Here is an 11,237-nt window from a genome sequence, read left to right as displayed (position 1 = left end):
AAAATTATAACAGATTTTAGGGGGATGAAACTTATTAATACTAAGCAAACTGGTGGTTAACAAAGTAATGCTTTTTTACTATTGTGATAGTTAATCACATTAGCTAATAGCTCATTTTGAAAAAAGCACCATTTATTTAAGTATTGGTTACTACTATGTAATGTGATTTGGCTTGTGTTAGAATTTAATTAAGTAACTAAAGCTTTTAAATAAATGGTTTGGCAAAAGCTCAATATTTGTTTGCAAAAATAAAGCAGAAAGCAGCATAACATGGCAATATTTCAACATTTCAAAATAAATAAAAAAAATCAAAATTTATTTATACAGCACATATTAAAACAACAGTGTTGACCGTAGTGCTTCACAGTCAGTAAAAGCATGAGACAATTAAAACAAACAATAGGTAACAACACAACAAGCTAGAACAGCCAACTAGTTAGAATCAAAAGCCAAAGTAAAAAGATAAGTTTTAAGACGTGATTTAAAAGACTGGATAGACTCGGCAGTACGAATATGAACAGGGAGGTTATTCCAGAGTCTAAGTGCCACGGTTGCAAAGGCCCGGTCACCTCTCGACTTCATTCGAGACCTAGGTTGTGCTAGGAGCCTGTGATTGGATCATCTAAGTGCTCTGTTGGGATTGTATAAGTGGAGTAGTTCAGAAAGATAGCTGGGCGCTAAATTATTCAGAATTTATAAGTGAACAAAAGAACATTTGTCCATCCAGTCCGAGACACGGTCAGTGACACCCTCAGCAGTTGTGAGTCACTATGGAAAAAATGTTTATTTTCTGACATCAACCAGTTGGAAAAAAATAAATCTCAGATTCTGGTTTGCTGGTGAGGGGCGGTATTGTACAAGTAGGGGAGGCATCATTGGGGCCACTGCCACCCCTGCCACTACTCTTGACACACCCCTGCTCCATGCTTCGATCTTAATCATCGAGCAAAATATGGACACAGAAATGTAATTACGTATGACTAAGACAATATACTACTCAAAAAGATTTGATAGTGTCACTTAATGTACATTTAATCAATGGATGCTTTGACAGCAAGAAAAGTAAAAAATTTCAAACAATTTGAGAAAAATAACATAGAGCTATATTCTAAAAATAACACCAAAGGAGAAATCGGTATTCAAAGGCAGATGGTGGGCAGGGCATCACGGATTACTCCGTGGAGCTTCAACTTGCAGTTTCTTCCACACACGCTCAGGACCAAACATCTCCACAGCCCACAGCGCATCTGAGAGCAGCGCAGTTCATTTCCAAAGGACGTAAAAGCTGTAAGTAAATACATGTTTTCTTTGTTCTCCATAACCTGTTAGAGCTGTTCCACAGATGTCCCCAAATACTGTTGTTATTTCTTTATATAAAAGGAAAGTGTTAGCACTCTGCAAAAATATGCTGCAGGACTCAATTAATTTATTTACTAACGTAGCGTCGCATTTTTAAGGGAATTTCCGAGGTTGAAAAATCGACAGATTTAAAAGAAAAAAAGAGAAAAAAACTAAAAAGTTAATTTTGCTTCAGTTTGCCTTGCCCTTTGTTTGTACCTTTTTTTCCAGCCATATTAAACGGCTCGCTTTTTGTTAACATTCGAGTTTTGTTCCCTGTTCCTTGGAGTCTGCATTTTGGGTCCTTTTTCAATTCATACAGTCTGCCCTCGCCAGACTGTGACACATTGTCTTTGCAAGTACAAAAAGAGTGATGTGCTTAAGACTTCACACCTTCATTCTCTTCTTGTTAAAATGCTTTGAGTTTCTTGCTCTTATAGTTTTATTCTATGTTAAAATGCATTAATCTTAATGGGAAGACCCCACAGCTACTGTGCATCCCTTCACAGCAGTCCTTTCAGTGAAACCACACAATATTAGAAGGTTAGTTTTCATCTGGTTTAATGAGCAGTTTAGGATAAACTTATTTTGGATTGGGGTTTAAAAAGCTGGAACAAGCATGTAGAGATCCCACACTTGGAAAGAAACATTTGTGAGGGAAATGCTGTGCAGTGTTTATCTTTGCAGTGCTGGAAGCAGACAGGTTTTTTTTTAAATAGTGGAGTCTGTCAGAGATGATTGCTGATATCAGGGCAGCGAGGATAGCTATGTCCCCTGAATGTTTTTTTTCTCCCTCCACTGTTTAGTTCAAATATTTTATTTTCTGTTAATCTTCTCAGATGCTCAGTTTGCCTAAGTTATACTTGATAAATAGCCAGCACATCTCACAGGATTATTACAGTTAAACTGCCATGCGTGGGAACAAACACCACTGAAAGATATTTTAACTAACCAAAGAAAGAAAGAAATACAACACTGCTATTTTACTACACATGACCCCAGTTCAATGAGTATGTGCCTTCACCACTGGTTGAGTGGGGTGGGGTGGGGGGGGGGCAAAGAGGTGTCGTGAGTCAAGCCTGAGGTAACCATGGCCACACTTAGCAAGTCCCTGGCTCCAGTTGTTTACAAGAATCGCATTTCTGTCTTTGGATTTTTTTTTTTTATCACTACTTGAGTGACAGGCCAGAGGAAGCTCCACATGGGGCAGGTTAGAAAGAAACCAAGCCCCATGTGATGCTTCACGCTGCTGCAGGGAATGATTCAGAAATGCCGCCTGCCAGGAGACAGAAATCAGTGTTTTGGCAGCTTATTGGTACACAGTGGCAGGCTGCACTCAGCCTAAGGTGGACCTCCCACAGATGGTTGGGACATGGAGCCCCTGAGAGGCTTTTGCTAATAGTGGAGTTCCTGTGCAGTAGCACCAGTGGGTTAACCTTTAGCCATGTCACACAGCACAGAGGTAGAGAGGCGGGTATACTCTGGACAGGTCGCCAGTCAGCATTATTTTATTTAAGAAAGTCAAAAGAGGAAAAGCATTTTTTCCAAATTTTATTGTACAATTTAAACTGCTGTCTGGTCAAAGACTGATAATGAGATTTAAAAACAAAACAAAAAATACATACAGTATAAAAGTATATATATAAGTCTGATTTTAAATGAGTATGTGCACGGTGTTAACAATGAAGTAATCTTGTGATTGAGATTTTTTTTTCATTTTTATTACCTGCTAAAATGTTTGTTAGAGCTCTGATCTCTCTTAGTTTCAGCATTTTTCAGACTACCAGAACACATCTGCTCGACACATCTGTGAACAAGTATTTGTATTGGGAACAAAACCTCATTCTGCTGTAGGCAACTTCCGAGGACAAAAGTATTGACTGCTTTGAACTTCTGAGGTAGCTTCATTTCCCGGTGAAAAGGCCAAAATTAACTATCAAAGAACTACAACAAGATTGTTGAGCACTGATCCACAAACTATGAATCATGAGCTGACTGAGCTGCGAAAAGCCCTTAAAGCGAAACAGGCTGAGAATTTTCAGTTAAGCAGGACGCGTAAAGAGCTAAGCAAACCTTGCAAAGGCTGCTAGGTGAAAGAGCAGATATGTGCATCAACCTAGACAAGAACAAGGTGACAATCGGGAAACTCAGCAAGGTCTGAGGTCCCGAAAAGGAGGAACTCGATGAGCTGAGTGCAAAAAGGATGCGAATTATGCAAAAACACTTGAAATGAGCAAAATAGGAATTCATTAGACAAAGATGGAAATGTAAAAAATACAAAGAAGAAATTGTTGGAAGTCCAGAAAACACTTGAACACGAGAAGATCGAAGTGATGGAAGAGTGGGAGAGAGTGGAGATCTTGTTAGACCTCCCATGTGCAGCCCCATTTTTGTATTTTAGTACCATCAGAAACGATTAAACTTAAGAAAAATTGGTTGAATTAAACTGAATGAATTGAAAATGTCCAGGACTGCAGGACAAAGTCTGTGCTTTTAGAGCTGTAATAGCTCAGATCCATTTTGAGGTTACTGGAGTGCTTTAGAAAAGATATGGCCATTGAAGTTCAATTCATGAAAAATCACTCTCTCAAATGTTTTTACTCTGTGATCTTAACCACTTTCTAACAACTTCTAACAACTTCCATCCGTCACATATACTGTACTTCACTGCCTCCTCTCAATTTTGCAGATAAAGAAGAACAAGTCTGCAGCGATGGACCTTACTCACAACTTTATAGTGCTGACCTGCCTGCTGTTCCTCCACCCACTTAAGGTTAGCCAGTGAAAATAGACAAAGAGGATATCTACGGCTGTTTTTTTTATTATCTAACTTTGATACATCTCTTCAATTAATCCTCTTCATGAAACAAGCCGGTTTAGCTCTTCTGGTTTTAAGGTTATCCCCTGTTTTAGTAGTTTTCGTTCTGATTGGCTGCCCTTCATAAACAAAAGGTTTAAAGTGAAGGTCTGAGCCTGAGAGCGAGTAAATCATGATAGAGCCAGAGCTCTTCTTTGACATCATGTTCTGAATAGTGTTTTTATATGTATCTCATTACAGGTTGAAAAGGTGAGTGCTAAAGTTCTGGAGGAGACTTATCGAAAGTGGGTTCAGTACAAAGAAGACTGTTTCAACACGATAAGAAATGAGTCACTGCCTCAAAGTAAGCAACTGCGTGGTAGAGGAAATATGGCAATATGTGATGGAATAGCAAAGGAGTTATTGAAATGTTAAATCAAACCTGGGGTTTTCTCCTAAGTTTCTTTTTGTTTGGCCTTCCAGCGGGCTTGTTCTGTAACCGGACGTTTGACAGGTATGCCTGCTGGCCAGATACTCCTGCTGGTGTTATGATCAACATCTCATGCCCTTTCTACCTGCCCTGGTATGACAAAGGTAACAACAAAAAACTGTCTGTGTCTGTCAGTTTGTCCTTTTCCCCTTTCAGTAGCTGCCAGTCTCTTCTTATTACTGGTCAGTGAGATTTTGCTGTGGATAACCAATCTTACATTTAATTGTACATTTTGATCCTCACTGCTGACACTAAAATGAAAGTAAAGCATACACTAAGTGTTGGCAGTGAGAGCTTAACTAGAAAACAGGAGATGGTGCACATTCTGTCAGAGCTAAGCCAACTGCAAATAGAAGTTATGCTGATCATCTACAAACCAAATGTTTGGATGCTCTGTAAATAGTAAATATTTATGAGATATGCAAAATGATTTATATATCTCTGGATCATGTTCATATCTGGGTTCTTCTTCTTCTTCTTCTCCTTCTTCTTCTTCTTTCTGGAAGAGTTGCAGTGACTTCCAGGACAGAATGAACTATGGGTTTTTATATAGTAGCTTTAAGTCAGTTTTTTTTCCTGTGTTCATCAATCATGAACATTATGCATCTTTATGTCCTGTGAGCAGTGATTTAGCTTGCCTCTGCATGCTTGAGCCCCCAGTTTCCCTTAACTTGTACTAGGCAGGTGGTGACTGAAGGACTAACTGTGTTTCGTCCAGTGTCCCAGGGTGTTGTGCGTAGGCGATGTGGATACGATGGCCACTGGGAGAGAGAGGACAATGGACAGGTGTGGAGGGATATGACACAATGTGAGGAGGAAAAAGAGGTTGCGTCTCAGGAGGTATGGCTACAAAGTAGTTTTTTTTTCTTTTGTTTTCCTCTGTGGGGAAACATAGTTTCTTTTGTTTAGTGCTCAGTGTGTGTTAAAACTGTGGTCCTTTCTTATCACACACAGGTCTCCATGAGTAAACAACTCAACTCATTCCTGACAATTTGCCTTGTGGAACAATAAAGTATCTATTTGTATGGCACTAAATCACAGCAACAGTCACCTCGAGGCTTGTTTTTATTAATAATATTAATAATAACACAGTTGTGTACAAGAGCGTAAGGGGTTACACAAGTTCTTTGTACAAACAAGAATACACCAAAGTCATAAATACCTTTACAAAATGCACATTAGCCACTGAAAAAACAGGAATATAAAAAAAAACATTCAGTGCTGGAAAAAACTAAAATGTGAAAAAACTGCATCTAAAAATTTTGTTTTTAAAACTTGGGTAAATGCAACCTATGACGACCTGCTAAACATGACACACTGCAACGTATCCTTTTCACAGTTTTGCCAAAAACTCAGTGAATTGGACCAATTTTGTAGACGGGCCGATAAAGTCAGACAGGAAACAAATACTTGAACTTATTGCTCCTAAAGGTGGTTCTACAAGCTACTCAATCACTCTGTGTACTTCATTTTTCACACATTGCTTCATTTTGGGTTAACGTTTGTGTAATAAATAAACACACAGTGTAAAATATCAGTGCTGCAGTCAACAAGTTTCAAAGGGCGAAACGTTTACTTTTTACGGTCTCCATTTCCATTTTATTTTGTACTTTTGAAAGTTTCTATAAAGCTTGAAGAGTAGCTGCTTGTACAAAAGTCCTTCACTCCCATTCAAACTACAACTTCAGCCACATTTCTTTCACCCTGCAAGAGTGTGAGTCACTGTGAAAGCTTCCCATGGCTCAAAAATAACCGGCAAATCATTCATTCAAAATAGCTCCATTAAGAAAATTATAAGCCTGCGGTGAAAAGAAGCCAGGACGGCTTGCTTCCAAGAGCACTGGTGTATTCAACTCGTCCTGATATGGTGAATGACAATCATCTGATAATGCCAAAAGTTTTTATCTGCAAACAAAGCAGAGGCCCTTCCTGATTTGGCTTTTGTTCACTCTTCACTTTAAGTAATTTTAGTTTTTTAGTTAATAAAAGTGAAAATTTGTCTTTACAGCTGTGGTTCAAACAGTTAATGGTGAGCTTCAGGATGCTGTACACCGTTGGCTATTCCTTGTCCCTCTTCACGCTTATAACAGCTCTCATCATTCTTCTAAGCTTTAGGTAAGCTCTGTGATAGATGTGGAAATCTTGTTTTTCACTATACTGTCAAACAAAACTCCACAAAACATAAAAAGTTTGTAAAAAGTCTGATCATCAGATCATCACATAACATGCTGAAACTTTTATTTCCTTACTCAGTGACCGCTGCTAAGATCCGTAATCCAAGATTCTAAAAGCACAATAGTTGTAAATTATGTTCCTTGGTGAATCAGATCATTTTTTTAAAAGCGCCAGAATCCACAGCATGTTTTTAAATCCAGGCAATTTGAAATTGTATTACTCTGTGTTCCTTGGCAGGAAACTGCATTGCACCAGAAACTACATTCACGCTAACCTCTTCCTGTCCTTCATCCTGCGAGCTGTAGCGGTCATTGTTAAAGACACAATGTTGGAACATCACTGGGGAAGAGAAATCATGAAGCCGACTGATGTGAGTGAGATGCTCAGTCATCAGGTACGTCTCGAAATTTACTGCTAATTATTTGCTTAGATTATTTGGCAATAGATCAGTGTGTAGGACGTACTGCTTTGATGCTAGTGCATTCAGGTAATTACGTAAAGCATGTTTAAAGACCACTCCCATGGAAATGGGTGGCTAATTTGCAAACTATTTTATGAAAAATAGCAACTTTTAGAAATTTTACAAGTGCCATGCAAAGACCTTTGATATGCAATTTGTATTTTTTATGGTTTTTTTTTTCCAATTTCTTTTAGGCTGCTGTTGGTTGCAGGATAGCACAGGTGATCATGCAGTACTGTGTCCTGGCCAATCATTATTGGTTCTTCGGAGAGGCTATTTATCTGTACTCAGTGCTTATTGCTTCAGTCTTCATTGACAGCAACAAATACCTACTTTACATCTATCTCGGTTGGGGTGAGTTCCATCTCTTCGTAAAAAAAAGAATCATACATTCAAGGGGTTAAATCTGCTTTTTGTCAAAGAACACTTTATCTTGACAGTACTTTAAGCTGACATGTTGCAGAACAATAGAAATGTGTCACCACGACGCCTCTGCTCCTCTTTAGCGCTGCCTTTACTCTAGCACTCAAAGGACAAAGCACGCTCTGCATCAGCAGGAGAGCTTTTATAATATGGATACCATGGAACAATACACACAGCATGCTATTTGATTCTTAAACTTATTCTTGAAACCTGCAGTACTGAACCCGGTGATCTCTGATGCTTTCACATTAGGAACTCCACTGTTGTTCGTTGTTCCCTGGGTGGTGGCGAAGATGTTGAAAGAAAACAAAGAGTAAGTGTGCAGACGTGTCCTCATGTGACAGATCATTGTGGAGAAGGGGTGGTGACATCTATCTACCTTTTTTTCTTAGGTGTTGGGCTGTCAATGAGAACATGAACTACTGGTGGATTATTCGTTTCCCGGTTCTTTTAGCTTCACTTGTAAGATGATTTCTGCAAATAGTCCCAAAAGTCTGCATTTATATTGCATGGCTCATAATACTTTGCATGATATACATCTGAATAAATAACAATACATATTATGATTTTCTGATCAACAGATAAATTTTCTGATTTTCATGAAGATCCTGAAGGTCATATTTTCCAAATTGCGAGCCAGCAACCCAACTCATTACACCGATTACAAACTTCGGCAAGTTTTCTCAGCATTTGTTTAGTGAGCTGGATCAGAGATAGACAGATCATAGTTCTGCAGTGGGACAAGTTACCTATCTGTTTTATTTGCATTTTTTTAGGCTCGCCAAGGCAACTCTTACCCTCATTCCTCTGTTTGGAATTCATGAGGTGATTTTCGTCTTTGCTACAGATGAGCAGACGACAGGCGTTCTGCGCTACATCAAAGTGTTCTTCACACTTTTTATCAGTTCCTTTCAGGTAGGCAAGAACTTGTGAGTGACCGCTGGTTTTGCAGGCACACTGATCAGATATGACGTTAAAACCAAGTGCGTGATAGTTCCTCCTCTGATGATCAGGCTTCCCTAGATGCTTGAGTGGAGTTTTTTTATGGTGTGACAGGACGCTTTGTTCACCTCAGAAAGGCGCCTCCGTGTCGTGGTCCTGAGTCTTTGGCCCAGGTTTCTGAGTTTGTTTGGACTTTTGAGATGGTTATGTTTAGTTGTTATGTTTGTTGATGTTCTTTGAGTTTTAGTTATCTTCTACTTTTGGCTACTGCTCTATTTCATGTATGTTCCCTTTTTCATGTCCAGTCTGTGTTTTGTCTCCCAGGTCTGTCATGTATTTCCATGTCTGTTTATCCCCTGTCCTAATGTCAAGCTCACATCCTTGTGAGTCTTACTGTGTATGTCACTTCCTGTTTTACTTTGACTGTTCCTCGTCTCATGTGCATTATGTTCAGTTTTGCTTCCTGTTTAATTAGTTGGATTCCAGCTGTCTTTCCACCTGTTGCCCATCCTCTTGTTATTCTGTGTATTTAAGCCCTCAGTCTCCCTTGCTTTCTTGTCATGTTGACATCGTACTTCTTCTCATGTTGTGTGTGAGTCAGTCAGTCAGTCAGTCAGTCAGACAGGAGCATTAGTGGTTCAGTTAGTTTACTCCAGCTGTGCTCTGTGTTAAAGCTGAGTTTTGAGTTAAGCCTGCATTTTAAGTCCTTTCTCTGCCACACAGCATTACATGAGAAGTCAGGGAGTACACTGGTGCTGAGGGGCCAAAGCTGTGACAACGTGATCATTGTAATTCTGAACACATGTCAGAGACTTCAACGTTGTGGCTGATCAATTTATGTGTGTCACTGGGGGGGGAAAGTAAAGCTGCCTAGATGTGATCTAATTGATTCATTGAGCAAAGAACATCTTGCTCAAACTAAACTGGACTATTTTTATGAACTGGTGTCTCCAGGGATTTCTGGTGGCTGTGCTCTACTGCTTTGGCAATAAAGAGGTTTGTTGTTTCATTTCTTTCTCAGAAGGTGCTAATAACTATTAGCTATAAGTGATTTTGTAAATAACAGACAAAATACTTAAACCATAAGTTTAAAAGTGTATATTTTTAATGTTGAGACGTTGTTCTTAGGGCTGATGGGACAACATCACAATTAAAAAACAGGCATTATTGTTTCTGTATTCTTTTATTTTTTTACTCTAAATGTTCTGTTGCAGGATTTGCATCCTTAACAGTCTAATTTTAATGACATCACAACAAATGGGCTTTAAGTTTACGTCTAAACTGCCGGAAGCTTTATGAAAAAGAACATTAATTCTTAAATAAGTTATCATCCTCTTTGGGTGCAGGTGCAGGCAGAGCTAAAGAGGAAGGTGGGCAGGTGGAGAATGGCGACAGAGACTGTATGCTGTGGACAGTGACTAGCTGTGCTGGATCCTCGAGAAGACAATTTTTCCATTGCCACAGCGCAATGGATCCTTTGTGTCAGCAAGTCAACCGGTGCCTGATTGTTCCCTGAGTCCTGGTAGTGCACGCATTTTGAGGCGTCAGCAGCCACCAACCTCTCCACAACCACATGCTTCTTTACAGCACTTTCCATCAGAGTTAGAGAAAGACAACATCCAAAGCCATGTGGATCAGGATGCGATTGGATTGGACAAGTCACAGGGAATGCAGGTGTCCTTCCTCATTCATCTTAAAGACCCTGTGGAGCTACTCCCACATGTTGTGAATACAGATTCAGACTGAATACAGCCTTGCATTCATTGTACATTTCATTTTCGGTGAATAGTAAATGAACTGGTACTTATATAACACTTGAACAGTAAATATTACAAGCTTCATTCACCCACTCACTGACACATTCATACAGCACGTTCTAAATATCACTTGGATGGCGGCATCAGGAGCAATGTGGGGTTCGGTATTTTGCCCAAGGACACTTTGTGCACTTAAGGAGCCAGTGATTGAACCACCTACTGTTAGATAATCCACTAAACCTCCTGAGTCCCAGCTGGACACTACTTAGTGTAGTTTGTATGTTTAAAACTGTGAATATGAGGATGCACTTTGTAAAAACCGGTGACAGTGATGAGTTAAAACATGAGATATCACATGAGAAATGAGTGTTATAAGCAGGATAAGGATTACATGGATATTTGTTTTTACTGACACTTTTAATGTGTGAATAAAGCGGCTCTACTAAAAAGTTTATACATCAGCCAAGCAAATAGATTTGTTTATGGGTTGATGAGACCTTTCTTCTTCTTTTGGTTGCTTTAGTTGTCGCCATAGCAGATCATCAGCCTTCATCTCACCCTGTCCCTACCATCCTCCTCTGTCACACCAACCTTCTACATGTCCTCCTTCACTCCATCTATAACCTTGTCTGTGGTCTTCATCTTCATCTCCATCTTCAGCATCCTTTGTGCATGTCCAGACCATCTCAGCCTTGCCTCTCTAATTTTGTCTCACATCTTTTTGAAAGTACCACCATCTTCAAATCATATATCATAGCTTTCACTCAGGTCTCATTACCATCTTGCAAATCTTCCCTTTGACTCTTTACACTTGTGACACTCATCTCCACCTGCTTTCCCCTGCCTGCACTCTCT

At 39.5% G+C, this 11,237-nt stretch overlaps 1 protein-coding gene across 1 annotated transcript; it reads left to right on the top strand.

The window, feature by feature from the left end:
* The first annotated feature begins 1,225 nt into the window (after nucleotides 1-1,225).
* Nucleotides 1,226-10,789, top strand: LOC146702892 (glucagon receptor-like). Its single transcript, XM_085467220.1, has 14 exons — nucleotides 1,226-1,287; nucleotides 4,028-4,111; nucleotides 4,397-4,499; nucleotides 4,619-4,729; nucleotides 5,344-5,465; nucleotides 6,634-6,740; nucleotides 7,038-7,194; nucleotides 7,455-7,614; nucleotides 7,936-7,996; nucleotides 8,076-8,145; nucleotides 8,265-8,356; nucleotides 8,460-8,598; nucleotides 9,580-9,621; nucleotides 9,972-10,789. The coding sequence occupies exons 2-14, from the start codon at nucleotides 4,052-4,054 to the stop codon at nucleotides 10,041-10,043; spliced, it is 1,296 nt and encodes a 431-aa protein (XP_085323346.1). The 5' UTR covers nucleotides 1,226-1,287; nucleotides 4,028-4,051; the 3' UTR covers nucleotides 10,044-10,789.
* The last annotated feature ends 448 nt before the right edge of the window (nucleotides 10,790-11,237 follow it).

Source organism: Copadichromis virginalis, linkage group LG8, assembly GCF_057382275.1.
Source record: "Copadichromis virginalis isolate Kocher_CV1m ecotype Utaka linkage group LG8, C_Virginalis_male_GT1.1, whole genome shotgun sequence".
Classification (NCBI taxonomy): Eukaryota; Metazoa; Chordata; class Actinopteri; order Cichliformes; family Cichlidae; genus Copadichromis; species Copadichromis virginalis.
Note: the sequence above shows the minus strand (reverse complement) of the source record. Positions and strands in the feature narration are given on the sequence as shown.

Coding starts and splice junctions, on each gene's coding strand:
- LOC146702892 (XM_085467220.1), top strand. CDS start 4,052: ATGGACCTTACTCACAACTTTATAGTGCTGACCTGCCTGCTGTTCCTC. Junction 4,730..5,343: donor CCTGCCCTGGTATGACAAAG/GTAACAACAAAA, acceptor TGTTTCGTCCAG/TGTCCCAGGGTGTTGTGCGT. Junction 8,357..8,459: donor TACACCGATTACAAACTTCG/GCAAGTTTTCTC, acceptor GCATTTTTTTAG/GCTCGCCAAGGCAACTCTTA.